The 15,658-nt window shown below is 38.4% G+C and overlaps 1 protein-coding gene across 1 annotated transcript; it reads right to left on the bottom strand.

Annotated features, from left to right (window-relative positions):
• Window positions 1-230: 230 nt before the first annotated feature.
• On the bottom strand, window positions 231-4,513 carry Krt24 (keratin 24). The gene is made up of 8 exons (XM_015495911.2): window positions 3,894-4,513; window positions 3,023-3,105; window positions 2,459-2,615; window positions 2,046-2,207; window positions 1,828-1,953; window positions 1,274-1,491; window positions 680-747; window positions 231-451 (listed from the first exon to the last, which is right to left on the bottom strand). Exons 1-8 carry the CDS (start codon window positions 4,455-4,457, stop codon window positions 348-350), a joined length of 1,482 nt encoding a protein of 493 aa, XP_015351397.1. The 5' UTR covers window positions 4,458-4,513; the 3' UTR covers window positions 231-347.
• Between the last annotated feature and the right edge of the window lie 11,145 nt (window positions 4,514-15,658).

Genomic DNA, 15,658 nt, shown 5'->3' with positions numbered 1-15,658 from the left:
GTTCAGTGTCAGACTTACCTAGCAAGTGTAAAATAAAAAATAAAAGTAAAATAAAATAGAAAAAAAAAAAGAAAAGAAAAAACATTCAGCAACGATTTTGTTAGCTTGCAAGAGTAAGTTTATTGAAGCCTAGAAGCAATTAGAGCAGGGCTGTCATTTCAACTTTCAAGAGCAATCTAATAAAGAAATCAGAGGATGCAGAAAAATTGGCTAGTCATCTATTTCTAGACTGAAGTGTTTCCATGAAGATATTCAGAGGGTTGACTTAGAATGACGTGATTTCTTCACTTGTGTCTTTCTTGATTTTTTTTTTCTTTGAAAGATACTCTTGTTGACCTGGAAATCGCTCATTTTATTTTCACCTCTGAAATACTGCTGACTTGAGATGAGACGACTTTGCCATCCACCACCTCTTCTATGATGGTCTTAGTGACTCTCGTCTTGTTGGGATCTGAAAATCATGGGGTGACAAGGTCAGTCTGGAAACTCACAGAAACGCAAATCCAGAGAAATTCAATTATATTCACGAAGTGTGTTTGTTCTCTCTGGGTAAGATTATGTAAATAATCGTATACATTTTAATATGACAAGCAAACCATGCTTTTACTTAAAAGTAAAATTTAAAAATTACAAAATTATCATTAATGTTAAAAAAAAAAAAGAAAAAGAAAAAGTCTACCTCTTCCTTGACCAGAATAGCTTCCAGATCTTGAGTCACCCGATACCGAATCCCTGGATCCTATGTTTCTAGAGAAAAGAAGAATTGTGTTTTCCTTTGTAGTTTACAAAGGTAGGAAAAAACCCTCCCTGCTGGGGATTCTCCATGATGGAGCTTTGGATATCTGTTTTGGTTTTTGGTACCATGGACTGAACCCAGGGGTACTTAACCACTGACCCACATTCCTAGTGCTTTTTTGAGACAGGGTCTTGCTAAATTGCTTAGGGTCTCCCTAAGTTGCTGAGGCTGGCTTTGAATTTGAGATCCTCCAGCTTCAGCCTCCGGAGTTGCTGAGATGACAGGCATATACTACTGTTACTGGTTTGGGGTAATTTTTTTTTTTCTGGTGGTGCTGGGGATTGAACCCAGGGCTTTGTGCACACGAGGCAAGCACTCTACCAATTGAGCTATATCCCCAGCCCCTGGATATCTTTTGATTGTACCGTGTCTGTGACTTTATTACTTCGAAACTACAATTCCAACCTCAGTGTCTGTTTTCAGTTTCATAAAAAAATGCACGGTTTGCATTTTGGCCCATTTCTGACATCCATTTACCCTCCTTCTCCATCAAGCAGGCGGCGGTAGGTCTCGATCTCCATCTCCAGGCGGGACTTGATGTCCAGCAATTGCTCGTATTCTGTGTTCTGGCATTCGGTCTCACCCCGAATCTGGCAGATCTGCTCCTCCAGGCTGCTGATCTGCATCTGAATTTCTGACAACCGAGCCACGTAGCTGGCTTCTGTATCAGCCAGAGTCCCTTCCAGGGAGCTTTTCTACGAGAAAAAGCAAATAAAAAATTCATGATGAAGATAAGTCAATGGATGATTTTAAAAATATACAATTTTATATGGTTCTAGAGGTGTGCTTTCACTCAATAACAACCTCTATTGATTAATCATTGCTTTTGAAATTTTTGTTGGCATTATCTTTTCAGATTAAATATTTTATGGAAATAGAGTACATTAACTGCTTTATGCTTTCTAGAACCATGGTACAGGTCTCCATAACATTACTTTTATCATGTGACTAGTGAACATCTTGAAAAAGAAAAAAAAAAGTGCATTTGCTTAACTCCCTGTTGGAGATTTTGAAAAGCTATTTGCACATACCATGGCCAGTTGGGACTGAAGCTCAATTTCCAGGGCTTGCAGGGTACGTTTCAGTTCTGTTATCTCATTCTTGGCAGAACTGGCGGCCCCAGCATCAGTAGAGATCTGTGCTTGCAGGGCTGCACTCTAAATAGAAATAAAATGCATTTCTTCTAGGCCATGAAAGGAGCAGAAGTGTGTAGCTGCAGGCTTCAAGATGCCCCACAGAGAGGAGATACCTGCTTGTTGAACTGCTCCTCTGCCTCCCGGCGGTTCTGCTCAGCCAGCTCCTCATACTGTGCCCTCATGTCATTCAATAATTTGGTCAGATCGGTTCCTGGGGCAGCATTCATTTCCACAGTCACATCCCCTCCAGAACTTCCTTGCATACTCTTCATTTCCTAACACCAAGGAGAAAAGATCACCGTGATGCTAATAGAAAAGCAACAACTTCCTAAAATGGGCAGAGCTAGTGCGAATTTGAAACTAGGACACCTGGGGGGGGGGGGAATCAAGTTCAGATATACTATGCTTATTATTCGTCTTTTTCTGGTCTTTAGATGTGGGAAATTCATTGAGTTTATTCTTATAAAACAGATGTGGGGGAAAATATGGAAGTCAGGGCTTTCACTCCTGTGGAGCTGGTCCCAACCTCCTCGTGACTCTTCTTCAGATAGGTCAGCTCCTCAGTGAGACTCTCAATCTGCATCTCCAGGTCAGAGCGGGTCATGGTCAGGTCATCCAGAACTTTCCGAAGGCCATTAATGTCGGCCTCCACACTCTGCCGGAGACACAGCTCGTTTTCATACCTGAAAGGGGCAGCAAGAAGGTAGCAGTGAGCTGGCCCGACACCTTTCAAAGAGTCCCCTGCATTTCCTACAGATTGAGCAAGTTCTCACCTCTACGCATTTTGATAAATGAAGGTTACTAAGTTTTCTCTGATGATTTTCCCCCATAAGGAAAAACAAAAGTTTGATGTTAGTCCTAATCATGTCTAATAATTTTATAATGAAATCCTCATCCCTAACTTGTCTCCTCTTTTATTTTTATTTTATTTTTTTTCCTGGAATGATGGTTTCTACAGTTTACCCTTGGGATGTTTGTGAATTGAATTTTGGTCATGATCCCCAGAAAGATATTAAGAAAAATTTTTAAGCAAATGGATTGGATTTTATTTTTTCCTGTCACACTTGTTTTCAAGTCTGATGTGTCTTACTTCAGTCTGAAGTCGTCAGCAGCCAGTCTGGCGTTGTCAATCTGCAAAATGATTCCAGCATTTTCAACAGCGGCCGTGATGATCTAGAAAAAGATGATAATAATGAATGGTTCACTCATGATTTTTGCCTTGTGTCTGTAGGCCTGCCTGGGAGGGTAGGTGTTTTCTGTCTTACTAGCTAGCTCTTAATGGGGAATTGATTTGCAAACTTACATAGTAATGATACCTGTATATTTAGGATTACATCTTTCTGCAAAAAAGTTAACAATTTGCACATTTATAGGAATAGGCACAGAACATAGCCCTTCTGTGGATTTTCACTGTTTGGAAGATCAGTTATTCCATGAGCTCTTTCAGAACATAGTACAGAGGTTGAATTTCACTTAGAGAAAAATGCCTTTAAAAAATATTTCCCATACAACAGTGGCTAAACATTGTTGGTTTCACTACCTCCTTATACAGTATTTGTACCAGGTTTTCTAGGAAGAAAAATAGTCGTAAGGACTCTTTTAAGTCTACTAAGACACTAAAATGTGTTAGTCTGTTAGAATTAACCATAAAGTAATTAGATTCAACTAATTGGTTCTTTGCAATCAGTCTTATATATACATGTTAGCTGCTTGGCATGATATATACATTTTACTCTTATGGAGAAATACTCAAATCTGAGATGCAATCAGAAAATTAATGCGGTTAGATGTCACATAGTGGGCTGTCATCATTAAGACATACCATGTACCATTTTGCATAAAAAACAAGCAAATATATTTTTAAATAACTCATTGACTTTGAATTTTCATTACAGTATATGATCTGACTAAAAGTGAAAGATACATCATAGAAACTTAGCCTATCACAGATAGTATCTTACCTGGTTCCTGAGATCTTCAATAATTGAATAGTATTTGCTATAATCTCTTCCAGAACCATCATTTCCAGACCCAGGCCCAAATTTGTCATACCACGCCTTGATTTTATTCTCCAGATCAGTGTTGGCCTCCTCCAGGGCTCTGACCTTGTCTAGGTAATTGGCCAGGCGGTCATTGAGGTTCTGCATAGTTTGCTTTTCACCTCCAGAGAAAAGCCCCCCGTCACCAATGCCACCACTCAAGCAACCTCCCATACCACCTCCATGGCTGTAGAAACCTCTATTATCACCGCTGCTGAATCCAGAGCCCCCACCAAAGCAACTCCCGGAGCCCAAGGTTGCTCCCAGACCACCTCTTACTGAGCAGCTCCCAAAGCCTCCTGCAAAGCCACCTCCAAAGCCACTGCTAGGTCCCCCACTCAGGCCACAGTTGCCAGTTCCTCCTTGGAAGCCTCTGGCAGAGCCACCCCCGAGACCACATCTGCTTCCACTGCTGAAGCTGCTTCTACCAGCGGACACCCTGCTGCTCCCAGCCCTGGAGGAGGAGATGCGAGAAGAGCAAGACATGTTGTTCCTGCAAAGCTTAGCTTGTCCCAGCGAATGTGAGAGGTGGAGGGAAGAGCCTATGGATTTCGGCTCTTATATACACACTTTTTCAGGGTGTTCCTTTTCTTTGTCACTGAATTACTGTTACAGTTTTGCTAATCCATAATTGGATAATTTATTTTTCATGAACCCACTCTACTGGCTGTTTTTCTAAGGCTGGGTCAGAGCCCTGGGGCATTTACTACACTGGAAAAAAAAAGGTGGAGCAAAGCAAAAAAAAAAAAAAAAAAAATCCAGAATTATAGTTTTAACCTTTCAGAGATTTAGATGACTGGTAATTCTTTTCTGAAAATATAATTCCATTAAATTTGCCACATGATTAATCTCCCACACCTGCAGATTATCACACGTAATTAAAATGATGAGAACGAAAATTTTCCAACACAGAACTTTTTGTTCGTATTGTTGTCAAAAGTTAGAAATTGGCTCTAACCTCAGTGTTAGTTCCAGGTTTAATTAAGTCTTCTCTTTGATGATTTCAGTCAACCTGCTTTTGAGGTTGTTGAAGTTTATGCAGTTAGGTTTTTGCAATTTTTGTATTTTGATATTGAATTATATGTTTTTGCTGTTAATAAAAACTTAAATCAATAGCCTTCCAGGCCAGTATTGTTGGATCTCAGGAACACCTGTGTTGAAGTAAGTAATGTCTAAGAACGACCAGACAAGTTTCCAGACAGCTTGATTTAGTAGGGGCTCAAAGAGCTGTCAGGCTGCCCCAAGTATGCTTTTCCTTTTGATTGAACTCTCGTCTGACATAATGCTAGCAATGTCTTTCTTTATCTGATCCTAAGAAGCAAAGACATGAGGTCAATTTCTCTTCTTTTTGTTAGAAAAATTTCCAGAGAGGAAGATCTGAATTCATTATTTTGGGGGGCAGGTACCAGGGATTGAACTCAGGGACACTCGACCATTAAGCCACATCCCCAGCCCTATTTTGTGTTTTATTTAGAGACAGGGTCTCACTGAGTTGCTTAGTGCCTTGCTTTTGCTGAGCCTGGCTTTGAACTCGTGATTCTTCTGCCTCAGCTGCCTGAGCCGCTGGGATTACTGAACCCACTTTTAATAATCCATATTTTTCCTGGAGTCAGTTTACAAAGTTTCCCTTATCTACTCTTTGCTTAGGTTTTTCTGCTTTTGTTAAAAAGACATTTAGTTAAGAGGACCTGTACATACTTTTGATAACTCATTTTATGGTTGGGATCTCTGTGTCTGTTCTGAAATCCAGGGCCCTCCCAGATCACTTTCTGCTTTGTGTTGTTCTGTCCCTGACTACTATAGATAATTTCCTTTCATTTCAGTTTGTAACTTCTCTGGTTTAAAAATATCTTTTAAAAACCTGGGTAAGTGGGGTGGCTCGTGCCTGTAATTGCGACAATTTGAGGGGCTGAGGCAGGAGGATGGCAAGTTTGAGGCCAGCCTTAGCTCAGTGGTATTGAGCCCTTGGGTTCAACCCCCACTACAAAAAAAAAAAAAAAAAAAAAGAACAAATACTGTATGATTCCACTACATGAGATTCCTAGAGCAGTTAAATTCGTAGAAAGAGCAGAATGGTGAATGGGGGTTAAGATGTTGTTTAGTAGGTGTAGAGTTTTAGTTTTGCCATGTAAAAAGAGTTCTGGAGATCAGTTGTAAAACAATGTGAGTGTATGTACCACCACTCAACTGTGTGCTTAAAAACTGATTAAGATGGTAAATTTTGGGGGCTGGGGTTGTGGCTCAGGGGTAGAGTGCTTGCCTAGCACACGTGAGGCACTGGGTTCAAACCTCAGCACCACATAAAAATGAAATAAAGATATTATATCCACCTACAACTAAAAAATAAATATTTTAAAAAAAGATGGTAAATTTTGTTATGTATATATTTTACCACCATTTTAAGAAGATTGTTTTTTAAAAAGTATAGCTGTTTCCAAAAATATTTCTTAACCTCTTTAGTTTTACACTTATGTAGTTGACTTGTGTTGATTTAAAACTTTCTTCCTGGTCTATTTGGTCTCTATTGAATTATGTGCATGCTTTAATCTATATACTCAGTCATTTGTTTCCAATGTCCTGGCTTCTCTTAATTTTTCCTTAAACTGCTTTTATTGGGATGCATTATTAAATTAGGTGAGGATTTCCTTTATGTAGCCCTGTAGGTTATCAGGTTTTACTCTACACCTGCAGTGTTTTCACACTAGCATGATGCTACTTCTCACATTTATGTGAGATGCCTGGTGGCATCTCTTCAGGGTGTATAAGGTGTTTTACAAGCATTTTTTTTTTTTTGTCTTTTCCTTTTTGGAATAGGGAATTGAACTCAGGGCTTTGTGCATACCTATGAGGCAGGCACTTTACCAGTGAGCTATATCCCAGCCCGTGTTTTGCAAGCATTTTAATGGAATAATTGCCACAATGCCCTTATAAGGTGGTTAAAAAAAAATGTCCCAAACATAATATGTTGGTCACCTTGCCTCATCTTTTTCCCAAATGATGAAAACAAGAAGGCAGTCTAAATATTAATGATAAAATGGTATGCAAATGTTGGAGATGTGGGGATAGGTCAGGTTTCTCTCCTTTTTTAAACTATGAAATAGAATTCTTTTCATTTTTAAACTGTCATTGGAAAAATAGAAAATTTAAAGAAAGGAAGAGTAGCTAAATGAAAGAAATCTGGTAGAACTTACAAATTTCAGAGCCCCTGGGGAAAGAGCCTTATGTGCAAAGAATGAGGGAGGACAAGTTTTAACATTATCTTTTCCCTCTGAACTTGGCCTGGGGTTTGTGAATTTTTTTTTTGTAGTTATCATCTGAATTCAGTTTTTTTTTTCCATTTTTCCATCTCTTCTTTTGCTTTGTAAAATTAGGTTCGAAATTAAGTTCTTATGTTTCCCCAGGTCTGTTCAGAATTGACCGGCTGGAAGGGCGTTAATGATTAAAACAGCCATCACTGACTCAAATTCTTTGCCTAATGAATCAGCATATAAATCAACATATAGATAAATCCACAGGATCTTCTTCTTGTCTCTATTTCCTTAATGCATTTCATTCTTTCTTTCAGGTGTATCAAGGTGACTTTCCTTTTAAATGATGACAAGTCTGTTAAACAGACTTAATTCTGTGGTTTGCAAACTGCCTAGAACATTGGTGTTTGGTGGATTAAAGGGTTTCAATCACATATTTAAATACAATTATGTTCTTCACTGAAGTGTTAGAATTCTTTGGTAAACATTAGTTCCCATTGTTTTGAGCCAACCTCAAATTTAATACTCTGTTTTTATTTGAAATAATGACTCGCCAAAGAAAACAAATTAGTTCTTGGCATTTCCTTCGTCTGTACATTGGAAGCTTCAAAAATCTGATGACGTTCCGTGAGGTAAAATGATCACAAGTGCCAGGAGTTGTTTGATATATGATAGTTTAAAAAGACATAGACTGAGTCCCAGATATTTGGGCTCCCAGAACAATTCTCTGCCCTTAGTTATATGCTATTTTTAATAGTTTGTGATTAGCAATTTATTTTGATTTGTAAAGAATCATATACACTACATTTCGTTATAGAATATGATTTTTTGGGGTACTGAGGTTTGAACCAGTAGCTCTACCATTGAGCTACAACTCCAGCCTTTTTAATTTTTAAACTTTAATATAGGTTCTTACTGAGTTGCCAAGGTTGGCTTTGAACTTGTGATCCACCTGCCTCAGCCTTCTGTAGAATATGATTTTTTTTTTGTAATAACTGCAGAATGACTAGCAAATAGCAAACATTATTATTATTATTATTATTATTATTATTATTATTATTTTGGTGAGGCAGATGACCAGTATTTTAAAAATTTCAGTTGAACATATTACATGCATTTAGATTAGCAACAAAACCAGATATTGCAAAGTGTGGCATATTGCTCCTGATGGAACTTTGCAGATTTGAGAATAGAACTCAGGGCTTTGATCTCTTGCTCATTCCAGAGAATATTCTATTATGTGTTTTTCAAGTAAGGCATAAGTTCAAAATAATTAAGAGAAGTAATTGGGCATAGAATATTTGTTGAATGGTGATAGAACTTTTTGTGCTGGACAACACAGGAAAATTGGGAATGCAGATGTGAGGTTTGAATACTCTCACTGCAATGCTTGGCATATTTTAGATGGTGATAAATATTCCTTGAATGAATAAAAAAAATTATTTGCTTCATGAACATCCTGGGTCACTGATTATTTTGTCCTTTTACTATATATTCTGTTTTCTCTATCCTTTTTTTTTTATTTTTGGATATGATCCTGGGTTTGTGATTCTCGCTTTTGCTGGCTTTGAACTCATGATTCTTCTGCCTCAGCCTCTTGAGCTGCTGGGTGGTGGGGAGGGAGGGTCAGTGAAGGCCATTCAAGATCACACAGACATTCCCTGTAGAGAATCATCATTTCTGTTAGCTTTTTGGTTAGCTTGGAAGGAAAAAAAGAAGTTTTCCAAAAACATGTGAACTGAGAGACCACTCCTGTGGGTCCAGGTCTCGATGGGCAAAAGGTGCAATTTATGCAGTCCAGGGGGAGAAATAAAGAATGTCCACACGCTTCTGCCCTTTTCAATGCTTTATTCACTCAAATCACTCAATACAATTTCACTGTATAGGTTCTTAATCGAGAAAATGACAATCCTTAATGCTGGGTACTGCAGTAGACATAATCAATTCACAGCAAACAATCCAGATTAATTCTAAGCACTGCAAACACACTTAATCATGACAGGCTCATGACAGACATTCCCTCTGCCTGCTAAGCTCAAGTGGGTCAGATCAAAAGTCTCAAGCCTTAGGCTCTAAATCCAGCAGATGCACACTCACTCAGACTGTGGTGATCAGATCAGGAACCAAGGCAGGCTTCTCCTGGGGTGAAGCTGACAGCTGGCTGAGGAGGTGGTCATAGGGAGAAGTCCTTTTCTTACCAGAGTCAAGAGACTGCTGTAGAGTTAGAGAGACTACTGTAGAGTTAAAGAGTGGTGAGAACAACACAGAGGATCAGGCAGATGAGAAGAGTTGGGATGTCAGTCCAGGTCCTCATGAGGCTCTCAGGCTTGCGTGCATCAGTGTTGGCTGGCTGAATGTCTGTTCTTTTGCTCCATCATTTATACTAAATTTTGGAGCTTCTGACTACCTTTCAATTCCTATCAGCTGCCACTGGATTTCTTGGTGATGTCATTTTCCCTGGGGTGCTCAGGCCCAAGGCCCAAGGCCATCCTTACAGTCTAGTTTATTGATTCTGTTCTGGTGCTATTATCAGACCCAAAGAAGATCTTCCAAGTGCTGTAGTGCCGCAGTCTGGCTAGGCACAAAATCATGAGCCACTCACAGCCTTGTAGATTGAAACAGCAATTCTTTATTCCCGAACTGACACCGGCACTCTACACGCACGTTCTGGGCAAAATCCACACTCTCCACTGGGCTCTGAATCCCAAATACTCTCTGAATCCTGCGAGAACTCAACGGGAACTCAAGTCGCCTGAGGCACACCCTATTCCCAGCAGGAATCACCTTAAACCTGGAACCGCCCTAAAACCTGATCCGCCCTAAACCCTGATCCACCCTAAACCCGGATCCGCCCTGGTCCTTGAGCAAGGTCACCTTTCATGCAAAGTCACTGCAAATGACCTGGGTCCACAATGGAGAGTCCTTCCTCTAAGCAACATGGGGTAGGCTGACAAGGAAATTGCCATGTGTCGTACCTACTTAGCTATGGCTCTCAGCACTGTAGTGCAGCCTAGTGCAATGTCTTTTGTTTACTTCCCTCTCTTTTCCCCAAGCAATTGTTATCTTTCTGGGCTCTGCTGCCTCAGCTTGGGAGAAGGGTGACACAGGTAATGTGCAACTGTCCCTTTACCCTCTTCATGCATGTTTTCTTATTATAATGCTATAACCTGGTGATCTGTCACTTGGTATCCTTTAGCACTAGGGAAGGTATTTTCATGTGTGAATAGTTCAAATTTATGTTTCTTTAGGACAATCGCTGGTAAGCCCTATTCTACCACCTGGCTCCACCTTCTGTTCTTTCTCTTAATGCTTCCTCTTTGCCACCAGCAAGCATCCGTTTGGTCATGTGGCTTCTGCTGGAAAGGCTGACAGGACGAGATGATGGAGTGGAGAGGCTACAGATTCAGGTCAGGCTGGGGAGCGTTGGCTGTGGGGTCACCTGATATGGTTAACAGATCATGGAAGGGAACTGTAGGAATATCAACTGCCTAACCAAATCCTTCCAGGGACAGAGAAAAGGAAAAGATTCAGCTTTGATGTGGGGCTGATTAGATGGAGCAAGGAGCGGGTCCCAGCAAGCAACTGTTTTCCTTTGGCACTCATGCCCCAGGGGGAGACAGAGAAGCCAGGCTCCAGGAAACCTTGGTTGAAAGGTGCCAGGTAAACCTCATGTCCCTCCCACAGTGGCATTCAAGAGCAAGTCCAAAGCCTACCATTGTCCTTCTGGGTATAGAGTGAATACGAACAATTCTACCCAGGGCTAATGAGTGATAATATATGTACTAACTTGTGACCCATTCACTGTAGCTGAATATTTCTAGAAGAACTTTTGATGTGATTGGTCCTGGAACAAGACCTACCACCCCATCCTTTTCTTTCCTTTCTTTTTTTTTCTTTTCTTTCCATGAACCCCAATTTTACCTACTTTCCAGGGCTGCCTCTTTTAGAAAACTTTTCTTGTCCCTGCTTCAACCCTTAATTCTAGTTTCTTCTTCCCTCACATAATTTTTTTCCTTATTGTTTTTAGTTTCTACCATACTATTTACTTATTACTCGACTATTCTTGTATTTTTTTCTTGAAAATAAATAGGGTATTCATTGTAAAAACATTTAAATGTGCAAATGTTTTTTCTTTAGAATTTAAAAAATTTCCCAGTGATACATGCTTATTTCAGGAAATTAGAAAATGCAGGTAAACAGGCAATAGAAAATAATTCTATTTTATTTCCACTATCCACTATCCTATCTTTCTACTCTTCCAGAACAGCTTTGTTAACATGTTGGTACTTATTGTTTTAGATTTTATAAGCATATATGTAACATGTATGCAATTATTTCCTTACTAAAATGGGTCATATTGTATATAATACCTTGAAACTTTACTTTTTCTCAATAAATGATTGACATCTTTTCAGGTCACTGCATGAACCTTTTTAGTGGCTGCATGACAATCCTTTGATGGATGCTGATGGGTGTTTCACATCTCAGCTTATTGATTCTTCATTGTTAGATATTTTATTATGGCTAAGGTTTCACTCTGATAAACATAACTAATGGGAATAAACATGTTAATAATTAATTATGTAAGGATAAATTCCTAGAAATGGAACTATTGGTTCTAAAGATATTCCCTCCCCCCCAGGCTTTGATATCTGTTGCTGAATTATTCTCTTGAAGATTTTTCCAATTTATACTCCACTCAGTAAGGTATGAATGCTTTCCCTCTACATCCTTGCAAAAGTGGATATTTGTTATATTTAAACAAAAGGACCTGTTTTGATGCTACAAATGACATTTCTTTGTTTAAATTCACCTTTCTGTGATTACTAGAGATGTTGGGCATCAGGCACTTTGTAATGTTTGGGGGAGCATTCCTGTTTTATGAATTGCTGGTGTGTATCATGTACCTAGTTCTTATTGATATTATTATCTCTAATATTAGATCCATTCATGAGTTTATATACATTCAGTGTCAATGTAGTTACCTACTGGACATTGGCCACACAGGACAATCACAGAGAAAACCCCTGATATCATGGAGGCACTGTTGAAAATATAGAGCTAAGATGGTTGGGGGTTGCACTGGGAGGCTGGGCTAATGTTCTTATCTTCTAGCGACAGCAGGTGGCGCTAAACTATAGCCAAGAGGAGATGACTTAAATGCTGCCGTCCAAATCCAGACTTTTGGATGCTTAGGTAGACGTGGTTCTCCTTAGTATCAGGATAGGTTTTTACCATATTTCACTAAAGCTTGAAATTTTTTCTTTTAATTTTGGTTTTCTTCTTTCTACACAATATTTTCTTGATACAAACCATCCTTTTTTTTTTCTATTCATGCTTTGTGCTTTTTGTACATAGACATGTTTTAAATATTTTAAAATATGGGATCACATTGTGCAACATTTTTTAAAATTATTGGCTTCTAGTTATTAAAACATCCTGAGCATATTTCCAAATCAATCATTACCTTCTATAGTAGCAGCAGCCAAAATAAGGCCTGTGGGTCAAACTTGGCCAACTATCTGCTTTTGTGAACAATGTTTTATTGGAACATACCTAGGCCCCTTTGTTTACACATGGTCTGTAGCTGCTTTCACACTGCAGAAATGAATAGCTGCAACAGAGACCATGGAGTCTGCAAAATGAAAGTATTTATTATCTGGCCTTTTACTGATAAGTTTGCTGACTCCTGTAATATAGAATTATTTTAATGATTATTTACGCTTTTCTTAACTGGATATACTACTAGGCAAATTTAACCGTTCCACTAATGTTGGACCTAATGTTGAAATGAGGTTGTGCTGAGCATCCTGATAGCTCAATCTTTGTAGGCATCCATGACTCTTCTCTCACATGGGCCCCAAGAGAGGAATTTCAGGCTGCAGTGAGTGCTGGGTGTACTGCCCAAAACCCTCCGGAGGACTGAGGCACTCACTCTCCTCCCTGCTGGGAGAATTAGTAGTTGGGTCTCTCAGCTGAGACCTTGTCTGGGAATCACACTCCCTGAGTAAATAAGTGGGAGCTAGGAAAGATGCAGAGATGAAGTCAAATTCTTTTTAAGACTCACTGCCCAACTATGAGGACTGTTAGCTCCTGCAGGGTTCTCCTTGCTCTGTTCTTGTAACTGACCCCGTACAAGGACTGAGTGAGGCAGCAATAGCCAAAGGCACTCTTCTTGAAGTGGCCACTAGCCAAGGACTGGCCAGCACAGGGCTATAATGTTATGGTGGAACAGAAATCCAAAATATACCTTCATTTTATGTACTAATATATGTGAGTGTGTGTGTGTATTTTTTGACAAACATTTTATTAATTGAACTGTTCTTTAGCTTCCTTCTAGTTTTGCATGTCAAAAATTTCATGTTATGTTTATCATCATTCAAATGTCAAGACAGGTCTGCAGCTGGGGAAGTATTCCTCTTGGGAATTGTGCTACTACTGGAATATTCCTCCATCTTGTTGCCTAATTAAAAGAAACAGAAAAAATTAAAATGATCTAAAACAAAAAAAATATATATTTCTGCCTTCTGATTCTTTTTACTGGAATAAACTCTAAGGAAAACGATTATTTTGGAGGGGAGGTAGAAAAAGCACAATTCCTTTTTAGGATAAGTCATATGTTTCAATTTGGTTTTCATATTCATTTATGGGCCAACAGCTATTGAAGTTTCTAAGACTTTACCTGTGCAGTTGATTTCCACTTTGTACTGTGGGTAAACCCTATTTTGATAACAATGTTTTTGAAAAGTGGCTAAAAATTGGTTAAAAAAGAATATTTCCAAAATATTTTTTATTAAATATGTTTTTTTTCCGTTATCTAATGTAATGAGGTGCCGCAGCCCGGCTGGCTGGGCAAAATAGCCAGGGGGTGACAAACAACTTGTGTACGTTGATACAGCAGGAGTGGGAGCCGTTTATTGTAGGACAGGAGCAGTATTTATACATTCCACACAGCTTATCTAATTAGCATAAACTAGATACATCAGTCAACCAATAAGGAATCTCCACACTTAATGGCTCACTTTTGTTACTTCTCAAACCACTCCCTCTGGCATTTTGCCAGGCACCATCCAGACTTGTTTACGAACTGTAACATTCCCCTGGCAAAATGCCAGGTGTTATTTTGACTTGTTTACAGACTCTAACAATGAGGAAAATTATTTGCTGCCTAGAAAGGATGGGGAATTTAAAGTAGGTTAGACTACTTTAAATACATTTAAAATTAAGACTCAGAGAGGTTCAGAGTAAACTAGTATATAACTAGTATATAATTTGTTCCCCCCACCTCCAATTGATTATCTGAATCTCATTTAAAAATGTAATAAAGTTTAACAAAATTTATATTTATTATGCTAGTATATCTATTATAATATATAATAAAATTTATTATTATGTTTATTCTAAGGATGATACAGAGTAGAGTGACCTGAGTTTAGAGGTATTGCTTGAACAAAGATTCCAGACACTTACATTTTTATTTGCTTATTTACTGACATGCAAAGACTATTGTTCTTTACATTGCTCTGTAGATTTTTGGTGGTATATCCAAAGAGGAAGTCAGATCAAAATGTATGATTGAATTAACTTTCTAAGCTGCAGCTTTTATAAATTAAAAAATGGCAGTTTTTATAGCTTCAGGGTAATTTTAGGCAAAGATAGATTCAATGCCTGTTTTATTTGTCACTTCCATCACATACTATATTAATAAGATAATACAATTCTTTGAAATTCATTACCGTTTACGATGAATACAGAAGCTAACAGACGAGGCTCTTGTTTCATTTACTATTCACTTATTGTGTTTCTATTGACTTATTTATTATTATCATCCTATTTGTTTATCAAGTATTCTACTTATTCTATTATTTGCTTTGTATAATTTATTAACTTTATCTGGTTATTTAGTTTGCATTTTATACAAGAGTAATAAGTCAAATCTTATCAATTATTAATTTAACATCTTGCAAAAACCTTCTGTTAGATCTTGGAAATGAAACGAACCTGTCATTGTCCCTGCTCTTAAAGAACTTAGTGCACACCAGTCTACTGAGACATCAGCAAAATCTGTATGTCCCATGTTACCTCACTTTGGAAGCCTCAGTTCCAAATATGAGTGGAAGAGAAGGCAAAGGAGGCTCCTAGTTAGGGGCTGAAGGAAGAAATTTTAAAGTCTGACTCTCACTACATCATAACCAGGACACAGGTATTTGTTCTTAATGTGCTACAGGACTTCCTTGGATGTTAGCAGAGTTATTGTTTACATAAAATTTCATTGTTCTTTTTATTATTGTAATATTGTAATTTATAATATTATATGTATTATTATCTTCCATGCGTGATTTTTAAAGTATATAAATTCACGAGGAATAAAAAAAGAACTTAGTGCATAATTTTTGCAGTATTTTACATAATCATAGCAAGAATTCTCTTCTGTACTTT

The sequence above is a fragment of the Marmota marmota genome, unplaced genomic scaffold (assembly GCF_001458135.2).
Source record: "Marmota marmota marmota unplaced genomic scaffold, marMar, whole genome shotgun sequence".
Classification (NCBI taxonomy): Eukaryota; Metazoa; Chordata; class Mammalia; order Rodentia; family Sciuridae; genus Marmota; species Marmota marmota.
This window is presented reverse-complemented; position numbering and strand designations above follow the sequence as displayed.